Source organism: Brienomyrus brachyistius, chromosome 24 (assembly GCF_023856365.1).
Source record: "Brienomyrus brachyistius isolate T26 chromosome 24, BBRACH_0.4, whole genome shotgun sequence".
Taxonomy (NCBI): domain Eukaryota; kingdom Metazoa; phylum Chordata; class Actinopteri; order Osteoglossiformes; family Mormyridae; genus Brienomyrus; species Brienomyrus brachyistius.
Window position 1 is genome coordinate 9507394 of NC_064556.1, and position 24110 is coordinate 9531503.

At 43.4% G+C, this 24110-nt stretch overlaps 1 protein-coding gene across 5 annotated transcripts in view; it reads left to right on the forward strand.

The window, feature by feature from the left end:
* The first annotated feature begins 56 nt into the window (after window positions 1-56).
* LOC125719830 (rho guanine nucleotide exchange factor 6-like) overlaps window positions 57-24110 on the forward strand; it is a 46477-nt gene continuing 22423 nt past the window's right edge. For 3 of the 5 annotated variants that reach the window (XR_007385220.1, XR_007385221.1, XM_048994621.1), the window contains exons 1-6: window positions 63-157; window positions 1292-2142; window positions 3762-3845; window positions 16116-16200; window positions 23519-23634; window positions 23727-23934. Coding sequence is in view for 3 of the 5 variants with exons in the window: in XM_048994621.1 (XP_048850578.1) it covers window positions 1978-2142; window positions 3762-3845; window positions 16116-16200; window positions 23519-23634; window positions 23727-23934 (658 nt within the window). In the remaining 2 variants the exon portion in view is untranslated. Of the gene's footprint in view, window positions 158-1291; window positions 2160-3761; window positions 3846-16115; window positions 16201-23518; window positions 23635-23726; window positions 23935-24110 lie in introns of those variants that run through there. The other 2 variants (XM_048994620.1, XM_048994622.1) reach the window with 2 other exon arrangements.

Here is a 24110-nt window from a genome sequence, read left to right on the forward strand (position 1 = left end):
GTCATTCATTATTCACAGTAGTGAAAATTACTGCCTGCTAATTTGTGGTTTTCTTGTTTCAGGGTAAGTTCATCTCCGAATAAGATGAACGGCCATTTAAATGACTGGACAAACCTGATGGTGAGGCAGCAACTCTGGTGCTGTTTGCAGGGTAAAGGTGCGTGTGTGTTTCCTGCTCCTATACAGACTCCTATACGTGGTGTGATTTAAATTTTTTTTATTTTTATTGGTGAGTTGAAGAATGATGTCCAGTTTTGAGAAGGATTCAGTGGTGTGATCCATCGCGCCACATTTGCGATGTTACAGCGTTAGGAATATTCACTTTTGTTGGTCTTGATGACTGTGTGACACCAGATAGTTTGGTATTTAATGTCCGTTTGACCGCAGACACTTTTGTCCAAAGCAACATACGAGTAAGGCAAGTGGCACATGACAAACTCGCAGCTGTCACGGAGTCAACTTGGCACATGTGCGGCTAGGCTGATCTCCCACTGCAAGCACAGTTGTAATTGTGAGCAGTGCTGGAGGAGGCTACAAAACGACAGAGTTAAGAACATTATGTTGGTTTGAATATATTTCCTATGATGTTGAGGAAACGGAGCGGTATTAAGCTGGTAGAAGTGTTTTGGGAACAGATGGGTGCATTTCCTGAAGGTGGGAAGGCAGTCTTATGACCGGATGTTTTTTATACCGTTATCCGTAAGCTGTGGTCCCAGTTTAACTTCATGGAGACGCCCACAGTCTGGGCAGTGGTGGGACTGTTTTTGTTGATGCATACTGGCAATGAAATGCTTCCCTACGTGTGCCAGTATTTTGATCTCTGAAGAACTGCGGAGTCTAGAGCTTTCACAGCAAACACGACGGGATTTTTAAAAGATGGCATGAGTGAAGCAGGGCTGTCAGTGACGGTCATGTGTGTTTTTTTTTTTTTTTTTTTTTTTTTTTTGGGAGGGGGGTGGTCAAGCTAAAGCTAAGACTGGTGCTGAGGTGGATGGTTTTCCTGCTAACAGGCGGGACAGTTAAAGGGTGTATTCAAAGCAATAGCCAGAGGCTATCAGTCGTCTAGAAAGATTGTTCAAATACTGAGTGATGGATGAGAGTGGAAAACAGGATCTTGCAGAGAAACTCACAAGGTTGAGTATCCATTGCTACTGCTAATTTGTTTTCAATGTATTATCAGATAAATGTGAGGGAATTCAGTTTCAGAACTGATATCACCCCAGACCTGTCTAATAGTGCTGTATTGTTTACCTCCTCTTCATTGCTTGAATATTTTTTTTTTTTTTTTTAGCTACTGCAGCAGCCGGTCAAGACGTTTGTGGGGCCGACTGGTCTGACGAACTGTCCATTCTGAAGTCCCCAGTGGGAAGACGTGCAACATAATGTAATTGTGACTGCCATCTTTAACTTAGTTGTAATAAGCCAAGTGACACAATTCCTGTGAGATGTTTTGTATGTTTGTGTTATGTACATTAAAGAAATCTTTTCAATAAAAGCTGTGTCAAGTGACTTGTGTGAGAGACTAGCATTAAACTAAAATGTACCCGAGATATGAAACCCGTCTTGGAGAAACAAAACGCATTGGAGAATCGGCATGCATTCCAGAGGATAGCGGTAATGCCCTTACGTTTGCATTTTGAAAAATAAAAAATGACACCTAAAAAAAAAAAAGAAAATCGCAAAACCTTCAACTTGAATTGAAAATTCAAGTTTGTACGCAGTCCAATGCATGTAGGTCGTTGTAATTAAAGACAGGAGGGAAATGGACGTAATTACGGAAAACATTTCCTGATCGGCACCACCATTTTTTTCCCTCCCTGTCAGGAGAAAAAGACGGATTCCGAGAAAGCTGGCGAGAGTTTAGCGTATAAGGCTAAGGGCATAAAGGCGGATGTAGGGGTTGCGTGTCTGTCTCACGGATGTGGGTAACATCTCGGCGCTTTCAGCCCGCTAGTGCATGCAGTGTCCACCTCAGTCATGAACCCGGAGGAGCAAACTGTTACTTGGCTCATTTCCTTAGGAGTTCTGAACTCTCCGAAGAAGAACATCGCAGATCCGGAGGAGTTTCTTAAAACATCTCTTAAAGATGGAGTTGTGCTCTGTAAGCTCATGGACAGGCTGCTACCGGGCTCGATCCAGAAGGTAATGCTAGGATGGCGGTACGAATCGTAACTTTATCCTGTAGCAATGGTGGGTGGGGGGGAAGAAAAGTGGATGATGTAGACTGTAACATGATGTTCTTTGTTCGAGCATGTGCTAGATTGTATATCGAGAACTGGAGAGGAAACGATGAAATAGTGCAAACTTTGCTGAAACTCAAGTTTCTCGTCAGTGGCTGTGCGTGCAGAAATTCTCCAAATGCGATTCTCATTTATTGCGTAGCGTGTGTGTGTGTGTGTGTATGTATGTATGTATATATATATATATATATATATATATATATATATATATATATATATATATATATATATATATATAAAAACAAACACATTCACACACACGGACTATGTATACTGGTCAAAGATGTGCGTCAACTTCCTGTATACATAATAACGGTGTTCCGTATTTTAATCATTACAATGGCTGCCGTCACTGTATATCCATTATTTGAACTCGTATAAGTATTTAAAATTGTCCACGTCCAGACGTCCAGTGCCGCGTGCATTTTAGCTCACTGCTGTTCCAGTGCCGCGTGCCGTTTCTGGGTGCATTCCGGTCCAGTTCAGGCAAGCAGTTTGTCCATACAGGTTCAACAGCCATAACACCGTGAAAAGGGGAGTTCTTCGCGTTTACAAAACTAGCCTGAAGCACAAAAAGATACTCAACGTGCACGGAAGTTAGATATATACGAGTAAAAAGTTAATTTTGTCATTACTGCATGGTTTTCAGATAGTTAACCGACTTCTACAATCTGGTTCCGCATATGCTTCACACTCTGACAAACTGACGTGTTTATTTTACCACTTAATATGAATACCGTTGAACAACGGAATAGGTTCTTATGTTTAAAAGCTGAGCTAAAGTGGTCTTGTACAGGACCGTAGTCTGTTATCCCGTCCTTTTTGTTGTTACTGGGTGTATGAAGTGGTAAAATGACCTTGCTGAAATGTTATGTTTAAAGGAAAAAAGAAAAGTTGCTTTGTGAGTGCTCTGTGCCTCAGCTATTGTTTTTTGACGCAGAGGAAGAAATGACAAACCATTTTAACTGGCAACAATTAAGGACTGGTGATGTGCAAAGGAAAAACAAATAACAGCCTTTTAAACGTAACAAAGATCGTAAGAAAAAAATGTGTTAATACTGGATGATATGGTACATATTCGTAACATTTAATGCAGCTGCATTAGCTGGCAGGGTCCTGCTTGCGTTACTACACCCGCGAGCGGTGATGTTTAACATAGCGGGCATTATTAGTGCGGGCTGCGCTGCGGCTGCTGCTCCGTACGGCAAACAGCGAGGAAGGTCCCGCCGCTTCCGTCACTTCCTTCCTCGAGCGATCGGCCTTGCGCTTTGCTACACTGCGCGTACGCGTGCGTCTCTGTCAGTATCCCTGTTTATGTGCGGGGGGTGTTGTTTTGCTACTTTGTAAAAGTGGTCGGAAAGAACGCTGCTGACCAGTTTGCGTTCTCAAACGACTGCTCCGAGTACGTCCATATAACAGCCAGTATATGCAAGAACGCGCATTCTCCAGAGACACATGCAGGGTTTTAAAAAGCTTGCAGTAATGTAACGTTATTTTTCTCCTTCTGCTGCTGGTTTTTAGTATTGCCAGGAGCCGAGAAATGAAGCGGACTGCATTGCAAATATACGCGAATTCCTGAAAGGATGCGCTTCTCTGAAGATAGAGGTGAGTGCAGGATGGTTCTCTGACCATGCTCGTACACGGCGGCTCTCGTGATCTTTCCTTCTTGCCACTAATACACAGAATACAAGTGTTGTTGTTGGCCACTTTTCTCTTAGTGATGTAGTCCTTTTATCATTTCTTCGATTTACGTTCTGACTGTTTTTTGTAGAGAACGCGCTGCTGAAGTTTTTTTTATGTGCAGAGTCATATGCGCTTTTACTTCGATTGTCTACTTGCTCAAGGTTTACTGAGGAATGACAAAGTAAAGGTCAGTGACTGCTTTGGGTCTGATAAAAATAGTAAAAGTGTCATCGATGGCATTACTGGTATTATTATTATTATTGCATGCATTCTGTTTATTTGTTTTATTTAGTGACAATGCTCTGATGAAAAACAGCATGGTGCCCACACTGGCAGACAAGCTCTGTCAGTGAGCTGATAAATCTTGTTCTTAGGCAGTCACTGTCAGTACCTGGCCTGCAGTGGAACTGTATACCATCTAGTGCAGTGTTTTTCAGCCCTTGTCCTCGGGGATCCCCAGGCAGTCCACGTTTTTTATCGGACTGTCTGGGCAGGGAGCAGTAACGTGGACCACTGGCGGACCCCGAGGAGAAGCACTGAAGGGAAAACTCAGCCTAATTAAATAAGCAGTTACTTAAAATGGATGGATCTTAACGAAGGTCGCAAGATATTTGAAACTTCTCTGCTTCCTAATGAGAGAGAACTTATGCAGTTTTTAGTATTTAGTTTTAAAAGGTGTTCAGATGCATTCTGCATCGCTAAATAAGTGATATTACATGACGTAGATCTAACTTCTCCACGTGGACCCTGCACTGTCTGTCTTTCACCTTTTCCTGAAGAAATAGATAGTTATAAAAAGCAGAGATGCTGTATTTGTGTAGCGTCGTGGGTTCAGTGGATAGTAGTGTGACTGTGTGGATCCTGGGTTGTGGGTTCAAATCCATTCCCTTCTCTGTATGTGTGAAATTCACCTTTTCCTTGGTTTCCACCAACAGCCTTGAAACATGTGGGCAAGCTCGGCGTAAATGGCGTCTCTGCGTCGCCCATAGGGTGCGGGTGTGTGTATGTGTGCTGTCACGGTGTTTCTCCGTCGTTTGCCCCAGTGCTCCCTGGGGTAGCCTGAAGGTTGCAGAGAGGCATTCGCTAGTCACCGTGCAGCCACGATGATGTCATGTCCAGGATCATACCATTTTTGGGGTCATAGGGGTCAGTGAGCGAACAGGCTACTCGGGGAAGCAACATATGGGAAAGCTCTGTCTGATTTAGATTAATTTTTTTGTTATTTTAATCAATTACTATGCTGCTTCTGATAACATGGTGAGTTTCTGTTGGTTCTTAGCTATGGCCGTGTAATTGCTGGCCTGTCTGCTCCCTCCCTCAAAGTACTGACATCTGTCGAAACATACAAATCGTCTCATTTTCCATATAGGATACATTTTGTTTGTCCTCAGAATGCGATAAATCTTTGGCAGCTGTGTTCTCTATAATTTGGTAATGGTTTTTGTTTCTTATAATGCTGTTTTTATCATTGCGTCACGAAATAATATTGGGTTAGTGGATGGATTTAACATTAGAATTTACTCCCTCTAATATACTTCTTTGTGGTGATTAAACCTGGCCAGCCATTTATTAACATGCTCTCCAAGGAAGACTGAATTTTCCTGAAGTTTTAGACTTTTCACAGCCATTTCTTCCTAAAGGGCTGTAAACGGTGTCTTTCAGATCTGGCTACACGCGATTCGATAAGCTAATGTGACAAATAAGTGCACAAAATTCACGAGTTGCAAACATTCCTGAAGCTACGTTCATGCTTCAAAGCAAGGTTCTCCAGAAATTATGTTGTATCTTGTTTTTTTTTCCTCCAACTTACTTATTCAACAGATTAGCTCCCCTTTGGTGATTTGCATGAACTGTGGCCGAGTCATACAGATGGAGCCACAAGGCTTGTCGCATCAGCAGTGGGGAGATGGCTTTGCTGGACGTTTCCCCGCCGTCCAACCGTTAAGTGTGTCTGTTTTTCACCTTGGTGGTGTGACGTTTTACTACCTGAAAAACAAATCTGCCTTCAGTAAATATATGGGTCACAAGACTGCGGAATAAACTTCACATGTCATTCAACACCCAGATAAGCCTCTCAGTCAGATATATAACAGATAGGCGCAGTTTGGTTAAATATGCATTCATCACTTATGAAAACAACTGTCCCTAAAATCACAATGTAGTGCCTTCACTTGGGGTTCGGCTGAAACATTCCTTCTGTTACGGTGACAGGAAACCTTGGAAGGCAGTATAAACGAAAGCCTGAGATGTGGCTCCATCAGCCTGCTCTTAAAACTTGACGTTTTTATTCAAACCAAATTCAGGCTGCTGTTTCATTACTGGCTTGTACGAGTAATAGCCGGCTAATGGCAAACAAGTGTTACGTTTTTTTACCATAGAATTGTGGTTAACCCTACCCCCGTGCAAGTATAGAAACACACCCAGATGCAGGCTTAGCTGCAGGCTCTGAGAAGCTGCTATTCTTGTGCTTCTGGTGAGCAGAATCTGTATTTGAATTGTTTTACAACTTGCGTCGTGAGTTTCATTTGAAAGAGACCCCCAAAACTCTAAATCTGGCTTCTTTTTTTCTATACGTGTAAAGACTGCACATTTGGTTCCTGCCTGTCGGATGGGGCCATGCTGATCGTTTTGGTTTTCACAGGCTTCAGAGGTTCGAGCAAAATGCAGCCGAATCACTTTCTCACTTCTCTTTTCTATCAGATGCGCCCGACTTCCTGCACATGTGCTTCCCTCTTCTCTCAGTCGTGTTACCGCTCAGCGGCAGCAGGACTTAATCGTGTGCTGTAGCCGCATGAAGTTAGTCTGGGTTGTTTTTGCAGAAGAGTTTTCGTCGTACATAGTCGCTACATTTAAATCTCTAAAGCATCATTTGGGGTTGGTGCAGAGACTTGGAAAAGTCCGTTTGCATGGCATGAGAATTCCCCTTTATTTAAATCTTGTGGTGTTTGCATGGAATTTCGCCGTAAGGATAATTTCCCACTCAGTCTGTTCATGCGGACTCTTCATAAATAAGCCTGCTGGTGGAAGGTGTTTTTGGGACAATGAAAATTTATAAGACATTTCCTGCAAATAAACCAGTTTGTCACCGAGCTCATATGTCACTTATTTTAGAATTATGGTTTGGTTACTAAATCCTAACAATTAAAGTTTTAGCCCCTAGCAAGGACGTCATTCTGTGCTCTTTTGGTCGCCATGTAAATTTTTTTTTAGGGACTGGACTTCGCCCATTAAGTTGCCACAAAACAGACACTGCAGTTGTACTTTCTGCGCAGTGACATCTGTTCATCTGTATTGTTTCTTTGGGGGGAAAAACATTTGCTTACTTATCTAAGTGTGGTATACATACTGGTTGAGTAAAAGGAATCTTAAACATATTATTTCACATGCAGCATTTACGGTGCTTTATGCTGCCGAAAATTTCTTATACAGCTTTTAAGATGGACCACTGCGAATAATTAGACATTGAAACTTCAGCGGAGGTAAGATCTTGGATGACCCACCCAGGCTCATTCACCTTGTGAGAGCTGCTTGCGGACCAGAAGCCGGCTAAATGGAGTTACCCTCTGCCTCCTAATCTGTCACCTGTGGGCTCCACACACAGATAGTACTACTCTACGCAGCCTAATTCTGATGCATGCTGTCATTTTTAGTTGTGGAAGATGGAGGGAGGGACTTAATAATGAATGCTGTGCAATTACCCTCTTTGAAAGGAGCCTGAAGACAAAGGTTGGACTGTGCTAATTATAGTGTCCATTCAAGCTGATGTCATCTTTTACATTCAACAGTCTTTTTAAATATATTGCTGAAGGAGAAAATAATATCCTTGGAGTGGAAGTAATTTTCCTAAGTGCTGAATTGGATGTTTTAATTAATATATTTTACAGTATGTATGTTGTGTATTAATATTTCCAGGAAATGAAAGCTGAGGTAATGGCTGCATCGGTGTGAACCTTAGGAGTCAGAGAATATTTATGGTCATGCTCAGCTTCTCAGTGGGTGGGCTGGATCCGTGTGGTTTCCTGGTATCCCCATGGGGGCAGTGTAATTAACACGTAAGGGGTCAAATTTTCGATGAGCAGAGGAAAAACATTTGTGGTCAGAATATCAGTGGGAGAAGCAGAGTCATTGTGAGAGTGGTCGGAATCTCTGAGGGGAGCAGCATCTTTGTTTTGGTACTCACAATCTGTGTGTGGGGGCTGCATCTTTGTGGGAGTGGTCAGGATATTTGTGGGAGTGGTCAGATTATTCGATGGGCGGCATCTTTGTGGAAGCACAGAACAATTGCTGGTGTGGATGGAAGCTGAGCTTATCTCCAAATATACTCAAATTTAAAAAGGTATTTTTTTTTCCTATGTGAAAAGGATGGGAAGGAGTCACATTATGAATGTAACTGTACGCATATTTATACTGAGAATTTTTGTTATGGGTCTCGGGGTCTTTCGGTTCGGTATGCATATATATGTATGTCCTAGCGTGAAGCTGGAAGCTGTTAATTTAAACACAAGTGCAGCACAGGTATTTTTTTCAAATGCTGCACCATAATGGGTATTTATTTTGTTATACTTCGTATTTTTTGAGACCATATTTGTGTTGCACAGGTCAAATATGAAGCTGAAAGCTGCTGATGTGAATACAGTACAGATCAGGTGCAGTTAATTTTCTAAATGTACATCTTGATGGATATTTATTATTTACTTGAGAGAATATTTATTTTGATTTATTTTGAAGTAAATGTATTTTATTTACTTAATGAACTTTTTTAAGTAATACGTTTTTTTATTAATAGACTGCAGCAGTATTGACAGAGATTTATTTGAGACAGTCAAACTTTGTTCAGTAAACCACAGTTTAATAAAGAAAAAAATAAGCAATTAAAATTTCATTTCTTTTACACCGCTGTACCGAAAACGTACCAAACCGTGACTAAGGTACTTATCGAACCAGGATTTTAATGTATCGTTACTGATATATCTACTGATATAAAATGTTCAGTTAAATTATTCTAATACTATGTAGATACTTTCATGAATCTATACTTATACTCTATATACTGTATATTCTGTTAAGCATCTACAGACACAGTGAATTGTTGAATATAATATAATACAGTAAAACCTTGGATTGCGAGTAACTTGGTTTGCGGGTTTTTTGCAAGATGAGCAAAATTTTAAAATAAATTTTAACTTGATAAACGAGCAAGGTCTTGCAATACAAGTATTATATATATGCTTTGTCTGCCGAGTGTCACGTGATCACAACTGAGCCGATGGTTCTTCTCTCTCTCTTGCTGCAGGATTGTGGGTAATCGTCTCCCATGCTCAGTCTCAGTTGGCGTGCCTCACTTGTATAGTCAAAATTTAGTAGAAAAGCACCATCCAAATAAGGGCATAGCAGTGCGAGTGATGAATCTGTTTAACAACAAGGCAAAGTCCACATTTCCGCGAAATCAAAAAGTAGGCAAAACAGATAGCAGTGATTCCGTTAGTTATAGTGAAAGTCGTCCTACAAAATAACCCTCCTCTTCTCCTTTCTCTTTTCTCCCTCACACCATCCACAATTCTTTTCAAAGGGTAAAGTACATGTTAAATTGTTTTATATATTTTTACTTTATATTTTGTATTAATCAATTTTATATGAATATTTGTGGGATGTGGAACGAATCATTTGAGTTTCCATTATTTCTAATGGGAAAATTCGCTTTGATTTACGAGTGCTTTGGATTGCAAGCACGTTTCCAGAACAAATTATGCTCGCAATCAAAGGTTTTACTGTATATAATATAAGATTGTAAGAGGTCTGGATGCTGTTCAGCCAAATGGCTACTTCAATATTAGTTTAAATGCTAGAACTCATGGTGGAAATTAGCGGGAGAACATTTTAAAACGAATTTGAGGAAGCACTTCTTTACACAGCGTGTAGTTAGAGTATGGAATAGTCTTCCTGTTAGTGTAGTGCAAGCTAAATCCCTGGGGTCCTTTAAATCAGAGCTAGATAAGGTTTTAAGAGCTCTGAGCTATTCGTTAAGTTCTCCCCAAACGAGCTTGATGGGCCGAATGGCCTCCTCTCTTTTGTAAATTTCTTATGTTCTTATAATATATACATTCATTGCAACTGGCAGAAGACAGGAACCAACCACACAGTACATGATGCACACATGCAGTCAATTCAGGCACTCCAGTCCACTTAGGTGGAAGGTTCTTAGACTGTATCAGGAAATCGAAGGATCTGCCGAAAAGCCACGCACACACAGCGTGACCATATACACTCCACACACGCCGAGCGGGGGGTGTGCGGCGACAGCCCTACCCACTTTTCAGTCACAATTTTAATGATAATTCCCTTTGTCATTATCTAGTGTAGCTTTAAAAAATCAGTTTAAAGTTTACCGTCGCTGCTTTTGCGTGAGTGTTCCATGCGATCTCCAGGACAATCGTAATCATTTTCATCCTTGCTGTTGGACTCATTCATAGACCATGTGGTGCATTTGTGAGAAATTTTGAAGGAAAAAAAACAGTAACAGTAAACAGGAGAAGAGTGGACAAGAACCGGTCAGAGAAAGACATTCGTATTCTGCTATATGGAAATATATCGTATTCCATAGGGAGGATATTGATGAAAAGCAAGTGATTTGTCGGCACTGCCTTGTGTCTGTCGGTGCAGCACCACCAACTTATCTGACAGACTTTGTTGGTAGATTAAGTTTTGTTTCGCCATATATTTCATTTTCAACTCTTACATATCACAGTGTAAACACATAAAAACAATAATAAGATTCATATCAATTGGTTATTATGCACCCTATTATGTAAGATGACATGGCTAAGCGACAGGGCTAACCTTTATTTCAGCAGCGATTATTTTGACAAGCAGGTAGGCTACTTCGAGAGGCTAAATGGGGCGTATCTATGGCTAATCTCGCATTATTGGGCGAGTCCTTCAAACCTGAATGTCTTCTTTTAAGATGTATTTGCACTGCAGTGGTGCTGTGGTGATATTTAAGTTCTGCTTTGCAATACTGACAGATGGCTGTGCTTTCATTCACTTTTAATCAGAGGGGGGTAGTTCAGGTCCAGAAAGTACAAATCCAAACCAAGATTTTGTTTCAACCAACCAGCTGAGTATAAAGAGTCACAGCCATATAGTGTTCAGCTGGTTGGTTGAAATAAAACCTTGGCCTGGATTTGTACTTTTTGGACCTGAACTTTCCACCTCTGCTTTTAATGTGAAGTGCTCCCATACAAATGCTCTCACTCCATTATCTGTACCCTCATCTTCTATGCTTAGTCTTCCTTCCGCTGTATTGGCAAGTAATCGGGAAGGATAATGCAGTCAATGCTTTTTAAATAATCGAGTAATCATGATAGCTTTACTGAAGGTATTGCTGTGTACTATGGTTATCTGTGAGTGTGGCGGCAGGCCCTGACAGGTCTGGTCATGTCCGATCATGAGACAGTCCGCTGTAAAGATGCTTGTGTAACGAAGAACTGCTGGAGGTCTCAGGAATAAAGAACATGGTACTTATGTTTTTGGCTCCCATGCGAGTATGGATCTGGTGAATTAGTGGTATTAATTGATATAATTACACAGACGTGGTTTAAAAAGTTTTTGTTTGGCATATCAAATCCCTTGAATATTAATGAGTGCGGTCCTGCTTTTTATGGCCGAGCGGCTGCCCGCGGAGTGTCGGCGTCGTGTTCCCCCAGCCTGCCGTAGTACTGCCTAGTATGGGCCTATTTTTAACTGCAGCTGTAATGTTCAGAGAGGTCTGGCCGGTCATGTGACCGAACAATGGGGCCGTTCAGTTTTCACTTCTGCAGGGGATCTTTAGAAAGCGGAAGAAGCTAACAGGAGAGGAAGTCTCACTTTTCGACTATATGCAATCCGCCGTGGTGGATTCTGACTCCAGGTAGAGCTGACCTCTGTTCTCTGAGTGGCTTGCGGTGTGTGGTGGGTTTCCACACCCAGCTCAGTCGCATTTGCATCCAGTCAGACTGTTCTCTTCCCCCTGTCCCATTTAGCAGCTGCTCACTCCTTATCTGGGAGTCATGCCCGTGCTTCCGCAGCATTCCTGAGGCAGCTCCGGCACAGGTGCTCCTCCTAACAGGGGCAGCGTCTAAGCCAGTGCTAATTTGGGGGTTTCTGAACCATTTTTAAACCACACGGTTTTAACTACCGGTAGCTTTGAATGAAATAGAGTTTGTTTCTGTCTCTCGATTTTTTTTTTTTTTTTTTTTTTTTTTTTTAATTGTTTGTTTTGTTTGGTGGGGGAGGGGGGCTAGCTTCTTCCCCTCAGACTCCCTGTGTTCCACTTCACTCCTGAAGTCCAAAAGACATGCTGACCTACTTAAGTAAGCTGAAAAAATCTGTTTATTTAAACGGATGTTTTTTGGCTTTTGATGGTTCCCCAGTGATGTAATGGTGATTATGCAGGCCTGGTCTTCGGGATCTCCCTATCCAACCAACCTGCTTATTAATTATATTAATTAGCCCGATTGCACTCGTCATAGAATTAATCATATGTGTAATCCATGCGTAAGTCACGGCAATAAATAAGAACTCACTTTAATTTCCAGTCATGTTAAATTCTTGTCATAAAAAGTATGATGATTAAAAATGACCGATGCTTTGAAATGCCATTGGTTTTCCCATTAACATGTGCCTTTGAACACTCGTACGTAATGTAATTTATTGGAAGATGTAGGTTCTTTGCTAGGGCTGAAAGGACAGCATGGAGCTGTAGTGGAGAGTGCTGTTACATGACAGGGTTCGCATATATGCAGTTAGAGTGTTCTTCCCGCGTTGCCCTGTGTTGGCTGGGAAGACCCCTGTCACTTTACTGCATGACCACTGGAAGATGGATGGATGTGCTTTGTTGGAATATAGCGGATACATTTCATTAGCAGACACAAAACGAATCATTAAACCACTGTTTAAAATACAGTTTACCTAGTACCAGTTTAGGTGCTACGGATGGGCCGGCTTGGAGAGTTTTCCTGGTTACCTCGCGCTTCTAGAGGGTCCTGCCAGGCGTGTGTGGAGTTTGCATGTTCTTCCCATGTTTGCTTTGGGTTTCCTTAGGGTACTTCATTTCCTCCTTGAGTTCTCCAGGATGACCTCCATGCAGGTTCCTGGTCCTTGTGACCGTCTTACCATAAGCAGTCGGAAGATGGATGGATTAATATCAATCACACTTAAATTAAGAGCCCAAATGGACCAACATCCCGAACTTGGCACCTCATTAGGACCTGACTCGAAGAGTACTATCTGCAAACTCAGGACGCACTATATTCTGCGACGGTCTAACGGAAAGTAAAAAGGGAGTAGGTCTGCCGTAAGGTTCCGTTCCTGAAATGTAGCGTCGTCACTAGAAGAACCAACGTGGTTGGTTCCCCCCTGTCTCTTCATCACCAGCCAGTACCACATGGCAACAGATTTCTTGCCCAGTGTTAGTTGTCTGGATCTTTCCCTATTTTACGTTGCAGGAAATCAAAGTTGTAAAAATATACCACATTCAGGGTTATTAGTGCTTTCTTGTAAATTCAGTCAGCCTCCTCCTTACACGCCATGATCTTCTCTCCGCCATCAAGGCTTTGCGATGCTTTGTGGTGTGATTGTTTCAGCAACACCGTGGAACTCTCACATACCGAAAGTAAAACAGTGCATTTAGACAAACGTGTACAGACAGACAATATCTGGTCAACAAGTGGATGTCGGGTAATGTGAACAATGCGGGCAAGGGACTAATGATTCGGTTGCTTTGAGGTAGGGTGGCTGAATGTGGTCAGGGGTGGGTAGCCAGACGTGCTCGCCGTCAGCCCTGGTGGGAACCTGCAGGGGGACCTGCTGCTGAGTGTCTGTATGCTTTCATACTTCATACTTTCATGCAAGCCTGAGAGCAGCACAGTAACGAGCACATGCCTTCATCATGGCTGGATTTCGTTCTCAGCAGAGGACATTGGAGAGCCATTAAGAAACCACAGCCATCGTCCAGTTTCATGCATCTCTGTAGAACCTTTCTCTCTCAGGAAGAGTTGGTGCTGTGCTTCACGGTGATCATTTTGCTGACGGCGTTTTCTGTGGCTCAGTGGTTTATGACCACAGGCATAAGTGCTGGCACTCCATGACCAGTAGGGCCGCTGCTGAATCTTCCTTCATCATCTTGCATTCTCGCAAGCTTTTTGCTCATTTACCTACCAAATGTAGAAGTTTTTTTGTTTATAATATTTTTGAGGATTTTTACGTAAATTAATTATTTCAGTCAGTAACCACATGTTAAACCTGTTGTTTCCACAAGGCGTTGTTCTGCACTAGCACTGATAGCTCACTGTTGTGCTGTTCCTATAACATTACAAGAACTTTAAAAAAAATTATTACTGTGCTCACCCTGGTGCTGCATTCTGCACACCCCCACTGCACTCACCCTGCTACTGCATTCTGCACACCCCTATTGCACTCACCCCTTTGCTGCATTCTGCACACCCCCACTGCACTCACCCTTCTGCTGCATTCTGCACACCCCTACTGCGCTCGCCTTGCTACTGCATTCTGCACACCCCCCTGCGCTCGCCTTGCTACTGCATTCTGCACACCCCCACTGCACTCACCCTGCAGCTGCATTCTGTACACCCCCACTGCACTCACCCTGCTACTGCATTCTGCACACCCTCACTGCACTCACCCTTCTGCCGCATTCTGCATAGCCCTACTGCGCTCACCCTGCTACTGCATTCTGCACACCCCCACTGCGCTCACCCTGCTACTGCATTCTGCACACCCCCACTGCGCTCACCCTGCAGCTGCATTCTGCACACCCCCACTGCACTCACCCTGCTACTGCATTCTGCACACCCCCACTGCGCTCACTCTGCTGCTGCATCTACTTTCCAAGCCTCATTTCCCTTTGTTTAGATTCACAAACGTACCCCGTTCCAGACCAGTACTACTTCATTCAAAAATAAGCTTAAACAAACACAACCTTTAAACATGTTATTCCTTGTGTCATTCCCATAAGAGGAACTCACTTGTGATGCAAGGACAGGAAATAGACAGTCCACCTGTATGCTTTCCAGATGTTCACACTGACTAGATACGCTATAAATAACAACAATAATAATAATAATATCATCATTATTATTATTATTATTATTATTATTATTATTATTGTGTGATTTGAAGTAATTCTCCTCCCATCCATGCACGTTTGGTAATCATCTTAAAATGCTCGGTTTGTCTCTACTCAATCCCTTATGTCAGCCATATGCATCATGGTGTTACTGATGTTTGCAAATGAAATGCCAAACTATTAGAAATAACAGATGTAATTCAATAGAAAGAGGCAAAGGTCTGAGTGATTCACTTTACATTAGAGGACGTGTGAGCGATGAGAGGCGAGGCCTGAGGCAGCGGGTGAGGGCAATGAGAGACGAGGCCTGAGGCAGCGGGTGAGGGCGATGAGAGACGAGGCCTGAGGCAGCGGGTGAGGGCGATGAGAGGCGAGGCCTGAGGCAGCGGGTGAGGGCGATGAGAGGCGAGGCCTGAGGCAGCGGGTGAGGGCGATGAGAGGCGAGGCCTGAGGAAGCTGGTGAGGGCGATGAGAGGCGAGGCCTGAGGCAGCTGGTGAGGGCGATGAGAGGCGAGGCCTGAGGCAGCTGGTGAGGGCGATGAGAGGCGAGGCCTGAGGCAGCTGGTGAGGGCGATGAGAGGCGAGGCCTGAGGCAGCTGGTGAGGGCGATGAGAGGCGAGGCCTGAGGCAGCTGGTGAGGGCGATGAGAGGCGAGGCCTGAGGCAGCTGGTGAGGGCGATGAGAGGCGAGGCCTGAGGCAGCTGGTGAGGGCGATGAGAGGCGAGGCCTGAGGCAGCGGGTGTAGGGCAGGGAGCCTGGCATGCGGAGTGGCAGGGGGCACACCAGGGGTCCACGGCCATTTGGAGAGCGTACACACAGGTCTGGATAACTCTAGATGGTGTTCAGAAGTAGGAATCGTGGGTGCGAGTTGTCAGGTTTGGAGGGGTAAAAATTAGCATAGCAAACACGCGTAAGTTCTGGGACAGGTGTATTTGTTGCACACCATGATCCTGATTTATATTTCTGATGCAATTTTCTACCTGTTTGTGTCAAATTTGTGTGAAATTCCACATCTGTGTTGACCATCTAAAACTTGTTCTATACTATTTTTGTCCCTGAATTTCATCCAGGGTTTTGAGCCGGAGAACTTGTACACTGGTGAGAACTTCAGCCAGATCCTGTCGACCCTCCTGGCTGTAAATTTCGCTACTCAAGGTAAGACTTAAGCTGGACATCCAGTACCCTGTTGCCATAGTAACTGGGAGACACACCAGTTATCCAGTAATGCTGATGTTTGCTTGCAGTTTTCAAATTGTACCCTTTGAATTTGCTGCCACAGTCTTACTCTGAAATATATTTTACACAGCACTTTGTTAGTTTTAAATATCAGTATTTTTTAACAAGTTATTAACGGCATACTTTGACGTTAAATGGCCTCGGTTAGTTAGCTGAATTCTATTACCGCTATAGCTTAGCTGCCAGTGTTACACACATAAATAGTTTCTTTAAAACAGTGGGGCTTCCCACACAAATTAGGAACAAGTAAATGAAAATCAAATTAGACCGACAGGTGCACACAGTAACCATCTGAGAATATGTTTTTTTTTTTTTGTTTTTTTTTTAGCAGCAGAAGTTTATAGGAAATAAGACATAAGGCAAATCATATACCAGGCAGCCTGCAGCAGCACTGTAGTGTCATTAAATGAAAACATTGAGTCACCATAGTAAGATAAGAGAAATATGCGTAAACAGTGTTGTTTATAAGTGTGATGAAGAGCCGAAATATTCAAGGCGTTTTATTTTTTTTTTTTTTACCTGTAAGGAATTCATGCTGTGAAAATCACGGCGTCTTTTTCTGACAATCCGACTGCGCTGCAGTCAGTTTCCCAAAAAACTGTTCTGGTTCTGTTGCGGATTAAACAACCGTCGTGTTAGAACCAATTGCTGGGGGGGGGGGGGGGGGGGGTATGGCAAACCGAGACATGTGTGGGGCCAGCTGACTTCTGTGGCCTATTCAGTGTTTATTGTGAAAGCTCATTCAAGCGGAAGGGGGCAGCATTTACTTATTATATACCTCAGCTTGTAGCTATCATGTCACCCTCTGTCATGCAGCTGCCTTTATAATTCATCTGCAGAAATACTTTGCTGAATAGAAATTCATTTAGTTGTTATTATTATTGTTATTATTATCATTATCGATGAGTGCCAGACAGGGAATTTACTGGAGGATTCAGGAGATGAGAAGCATAACGGATTTGTGGGTGTCAGTCCCTGCGATGACCGTATAACGTTTGCTGTCCAACTGTCCACAGCCTTCATCCCGGTTCCACCCTTTTGGAGGGGTGGGGGCAGGTTTCGGACAGGTCCCTGGCAGAGCCTAATGCAGATTCTTTTCCAAATTAGCATGTGTCCAGCAGATGGTGCAGGACAACGGACTTCTTCATGGCCCTGCCGGTCATGCGCTTCTTATTTGTGGACGAGAACCTTTTGATGAGCAGAACCTTAAGGATCCGTGCTCTTTTTCATTTTAAAGCTCTTTAACCCTGAATGGGGCGCGGGGGGGGCGGCACAGTCTGAAGGGTCTGGCACTGAGGAGCTCTGTGCTCACCTATGGGCCGGGGGGCTGCGGCCCCTCTGTGGGTGTCCATGTGTTCATGTGCGGTGTGTGGAAGAGACATGCCATCTGTCAGCCCTCCAGAACGTTCATCTCTCACGCCGTACATATGGTGTGCAAACTGGCACTCGCCCTGATCCTGTCAGCAGAGCTCAGAGGGTCGGGGAAGAGGGCCTTCCCCGGTAATGGGGTGTGAATGGACACAGGTCGGACAGACGCCGCTCATGTGGGCGAGTCGGGGGATCACGGCGGAGAACACTGAGGCTGTTTTTGTGGTACGACCCCTCTTTACGGATGGCTATACTTACTGCGGTTCTTCACCCACTACAGAGCACCACCACATGCGCGGCTGTCGTGATGCATTTCTCCTCGCAGAGGTCAGGTGCAGGGGCTGCGTTTTGGGGGCTGTGCATGAGGCCGCATGCCACTTGTAAACTGCAATGACGCAGACAGTCTGTCCTGTAACGCAGCACGCCTTGATTGTTCATTGGCCAGACGAAATGTAGTAAGAAGTCAGAAAGGAGACCAGACTGCAGATGGTATATAGATGGTATATACGTGGTATATACATGGTATATACATGGTATATACACGGTGTGCAGAATTATTAGATCATTTTCAGCAAACGTTGGGCAGACTTACAAAAAAGAATTCAGAAGCTTTCTTGAGCACAAAGCAAATTTATTTAGACAGAAAGTGTTACATTTGACTTTCACAAACAAAAATAAAAGAAAAACGCTTGATTATCAGTGTGCAGAATTATTAGCCAAATAGAAACTGTTGGATTTTCTATCTTCCCCATCAACAGAAATAGTAATAAGAAACATTTTTTGTCATTCGATATACAGTGGGGCAAAAAAAGTATTTAGTCAGCCACCAATTGTGCAAGTTCTCCTACTTAAAAAGATGAGAGGCCTGTAATTTTCACCATAGGTGTAGCTCAACTATGAGAGACAAAATGAGACAGAAATCCTGATAATCACATTGACTGAATTTTAAAGAATTTATTTGCAAAGTACGGTGGAAAATAAGTATTTAGTCAATGACAAAAGTCCACCTCAATACTTTGTAATGAAACCTTTGTTGGTTATATTGTACGAAATATTGAGCATTTTGCTGTTTTTAAACAGTTGATTCTTAATTAGAGATTCATCTGGACTGAAAGTATCGGTTGGTTGGGAAGATACAAGTGAAATACACACTTGCCTAATAATTCTGCACATTGTCGTATCAGATTGAAAACAAACAAGGCTAGTGGACTGGAAGAAAGGCTGGCTGACGGAGCCTGGAAATACCGGAATTATTATGATTCCTTACTACCACATGAAATATACTAGTGGCCAAAATTGTGGGAACACCTAGAATTTTTTGGCATGACGTTATAAATATTACTACATAAATACTGCCAGTAATGTTTATAAACAATCAAAGAATGTTTACAGATATCATACATCGAACGATTAAATGAGTTACTGGAATAGAGTTCTGCAATCTCTAAAATCTAGAAGTGTTTTTGCAGTTTTGGCAACTAGTGTACATGTTTATAACCTCAACTCTATATACCTGTCTATGTCCTTGTGTACCAAAAATATATAACATCGCTTGATTTTCGTGAAATACTTATTTTGTGCAACATATCGGCTAACATTGGAATTGGCCAGAATTTGTCAAAATCATCAATATATCAGTATCAGTCCAATGAATTGATCTCGGTTGATCAGCTAAAGACACATAAAATAATAAAGATGGTTGTATTCGATCAGCCACTTTCAAGAGTGAAGGATGAGTGATTTCCTGTGAAAGTACTGGCCCACAGCATATTTGTAATTCATTATTAAATCTGGCCCGCCGATCGATCTTTCCTTTTCCACGGAATAAAAAATGATGCAGCATCATTCTGCTAGTCTGTGTCGGCAAGGTCTGCGAGTTTCACCGATGGTGCAAGTGGCTCAGGTTAGCCAGTTGTCGGTATTGGAATATCATGCAAAATCTATCAGTTCTGGTCAAAATTTCCACATTTCCACATCGCTGCGCCAGTATTTTTGCTCCAACGTCCATAGTGCACGTCGTAAACATGACCTAGAGCAGCTTTGCTCTACAGCGCCACCCCTGGCCTGACGTCAAAGTACGCGGGTGCCAGGCACGTTGGCGCAGTGAGTGCGAACATGCAGGAACACGGACGGTCTGGCACTGCAGTGCTTGCTGTGGCGCGTCCGCAGTGGGTATGAACTGGCCCACTGGGTGAGGGGAGGCAGCCAGAAGCAAGGGGCGTGAGTGCTTCACCAAATTGGGGAAGAGCCCTCGCAGAGCGGAAAAGGAAACCGCTTTAGCAGAGATCGGAAAAACAAACAAAACAGCGCGGGCAACTGGGGTCCGTGGGGAAAAGAAACATCAACATATAAATTAAGCAGGAAAATCAGGGCCAGCTGGAAGTGGTCACCACCCTACAGTAAAGCACTGTATGTGCCGTGTGGCTATATGCACCATCTGCGTGAGTGTATCTTGGATTAAATGTCATTCCTTGAAGACTCACAATGTGCCTTAGAGATTCCACTTACATCCTATTCCCCCCCCCCCCTTGGACTTCTTTGGGATTTTTTTTTTTTTTACTCCCTTGGCTCGAGGGCAATCTCTGAGAGTAGCTTGGGATCCCAGCAACAGCACAAGATAATTATGGTATTTCGCCTCGTTAGCGTCAAGCTGTAATCTGTAACCTACATTTCTCCCATATACCGCAGATCCTTACAGAACATCAATGGTGCGATTTAGTAGTATGACCTAAGATTAAGAATTTCTGGTAATTGACTGTGACAGTGCATCTTAGCAGAGCTTCAGTGGTCTGTGATCTGCTACAGTGAGGCGGCCCTGTAGCAGACATCCAGTGCCAACTGCGCAGTTAATTGGCAGTCTGTCACGATAATTATGTTATCGACTTATCGTGCAATATAACAATGACACTTAATGATCGCTGTTGGGACACTTCCTTTTCACCCAACCCGTCTTTCTCTCCATGACACGTGTAGGTGAGAGCAAGCTTGGCAGTGAAGGGCAGCCACCTGCCATGAGAACAGAGGGTTAAGGGTCTTACTCAAGGGCTCACTGACATGGCTATTCTTCCAATGTCGGCCTCAAACCAGCAATCTTACAATCGCAGGCAGAGAGGCTTAACCCACTGAGCCAGACATATCTGATACTTACTCATTTAGTTTTTGGCACCTATAAAAAGATAGCTCCTATTTCTTGTTAAATCAGTTTGAGTTTGTACAATCAGTCGCGGGACTGCTCTTTCCCGTTTGACATAAGTATTTTGTGGCATTGAAGCTAAACGCTAACACTGCCACTCAGGTTTTCTGCTACTCGGTGGATGGGAGCACAGTGACTTCTGCCTGCTGTTATGTCATGCACATACCCTTTGCAATAGGGGGAGCGTAAGTAAATCAGATAAGAGGGTGATAACCTGGGAGTATTTTATGCTTTTAACAACAACTGGTAGCACAGCGATTTGCAATCTTTGTAAAAACAAAGTTATGAGAGGTGGGAGTAGCGTTTAGTAGGAAATCCCACTAAGTAAAGCAGACGCAATTCTGCGAGACAATGAGAGTAATATGAAAAAAAAGCAGTGGATGATTTGGGGGTCGCCAGCTTGGGCTGGTCTGCACACTCTCTACAGCTTGTGATACATGATATAGCTGTGATTGCAGTGAAGTGTAAGTGACGCTGTTGCCAGGGGGATAAAATTTGTGTGGCATTTGAAGCGTCCGCCACTTGTGTGTCCTCGCTTGGAAGATATTCCACTTGAACTGCAAACGCCTCAAAAGTGCTTAAAACAAACGAGGTGCAACAGAACATTATCTATGTTTATAGTATCTTATTTACATTTTTTTTGGCACATATTTTTTAATTTGTAATTGCTTGTTTAAAAAAATATCGGAATCGGATTGGAACTGAAAAAATGTGGATCGGCCCGTTCCTGTAAAATACGTACCAACTAAATAGATTTACATCTTAAAAATAAAAGCTAATAGATTAATTCCTGAATCCTAGGGGGGGAGATATCTTCTAGTAATACTGCTTGCAGTAGCCCGAAAGTACGATTAAATGGATGAAACCAGACCCTCCCACATACAAGTTATGGATGCAGCCAGAAGGTGTGGGAGCAGATGGAGCAAATCAGATATTTATTAAGGATGCAAAAATGTATATTGCTTAAGTGATATGGCCCTGTTATGGATCTGCTAATACAGTGAGGGATTGTTTATTTATGTTTTACTTTTAGTTTATCTTCTTTATTGCCTTTGGTTTTGTTTTGGAGAAGTGAACTCAGCGAAGGTGTAGATGCGGTCGGAAAAGGAAAAGTGTCCGTCCATGAAAATATACTGTAATACTGGTTACAACCAAATACAAAATTAAATGGGAAAAAAAAACAAATTAAACCACACCTAAAACTAAATTAGACTTTAATTGAAAATAAAAATATATAGAAAGTATATTTTAAAAAAATCCAAAATATAAGAACACTGACACAAAAATATAGTGGTATATGGCATTGAAGTGTAAGCGTATTTTATTTTGGTTTGTAGCCATCTGGGAGTCTTTATAATCTTGTAGCGAGGAATTATATAAATGCCGGTATTTCTCCGTTCTTCAAATCTGCTGGCCTTTATTTGTTATCGTTCTAATCATAGAGGATAGAAATAGGTTTTTATATACAATCTTTTGTCCGACTGCTTTTTGGCTTCCGGCCAGTGATCTTAGTGTAAGGTGGCCCTAAGGCCAGCATCCAGTGCGGTCTACACAGTTATCTGCAGCACACTTATTCAGCAAGTGCTGAAGAGTAAAGAAAATGTGTAGAAACCTGCAAGACCTGCAATTTTTTCATATGACTAGCAATAACAGTTTCTTACTCTTGATACAGTAATGTGGGATTTTTCAGAGCAGTGTGTCTGTATTTTAGCGTCTTGCGGGCCGGATTAGACCATCCCAGGGAGGCTTTGGACTTGCAGGTGGCGTATTTGACAGTGCTGTTATTGTTAAAATTACTGATATTTATGTTTAAAGTATGATCACTAAGTATGCAGTTCTAAAATGGAAAGGTATGGCTTTGTTGATAAAACTTCATCTACAGCATTTTCAGTAAGTTCAATTTGCATTATTATTTGAACATTTTTACTAAAGGGAGTCTGTGTTCGTGACCTTCTGATGTACAGTAACACACAGGCTGTACAGCACCAGTACTATATCAGTTCTAACACTACCAGCGATGGCACTAAGAGAACTTAGCCATGGATGTTTCCAGGAGCAGTGGATGAGCAGACTCAGTATGGGGCTAAAGTAAAAAGCCCATGACCACATAACTTGTGGCCCAGTTAGTATGGCAGTGTTCCTGAGCACAAGTCCTGATCTCCATCAGGTTGACTTTGTTAGGAGAGCATATCTGACTACAGTGTGCTTGTCTGCTGCTGACACCTAAACACCAGCCGGGTGCATCTGGCCACAGTCACCATGTTGTGTAACACAAGCAGTAACGGCCAACATCTCCTGTAGACCTGGGATGTTCTTTCTCAAGTCGCAGTAATACTGCAGCTTCCTGCAGAAGTTTGGGCGGCACATGTCAGGTTTCATGAACGGGAGCTATGCCCTCCTGGACTCTGCTCAGTCTTTTGCTTCTCTTTAATAACGGTCACTTTCAGATGGCGCAAGATGAGATCAGCTTCTTCTCCATTCCACCTTAAAGCTGATGTTTTTCTGAGCTTTTGCTGAAATGTGGTCTGTCATGGGGTGCGTTTCGCAGAAGCATAGTCGCTAACAACGTTAGCGACTTGCATATTCGGAACCATGCAACTGAACGGTTACAGCTATGTAAGTTGCTGACGGGACCTTTTGGGAAATGTACCCATGGCTGAGTTTGTCCCCCCGCAGACCTCGCTGTGGACAGACCATGCCCTCGTGCGACCTCCCCCGCCGCTAGCCAGTCGTCCTCGTCCCTGTCTGCACCCAAGTCCACCAAGAGTCTGCGCAGACCCTCCAAACCCACGGTGAGGGGGTCTGCCATCGCCGCCTCTGCTCTTTTCATGGCACAGTGGTGAAGCTGAGCTGAGTGGGGGGGGTGTCCCATGTGTGTCCTCAGGACATGGCTGAGAACGGCAGCGGCGCAACACAGCTGCTGGTGAAGGCGCGCTTCAACTTCAAACAGAACAACGAGGACGAGCTCTCCTTCAGCAAGGGCGAGCTGATCAGCGTCACTCGGCAGGAGGAGGGCGGCTGGTGGGAGGGAACGCTCAACGGCAGGACGGGCTGGTTCCCCAGCAACTACGTGCGGGAGGTCAAGCCGTCGGGTCAGTCAGAAATGCCATCTGCACGTGCGTGATATCTGTTTACATTATATGCAGTCAGAATGCTTTGTGGCCTGGTGACAAACTGGTCTCAGGTTGGTCTAATGCAGTGTTTCTCAATCCAGTCTCAGGGACCCACAAGCCGGTCCACGTTTTTGCCCCCTCCCAGATAGTCTAGT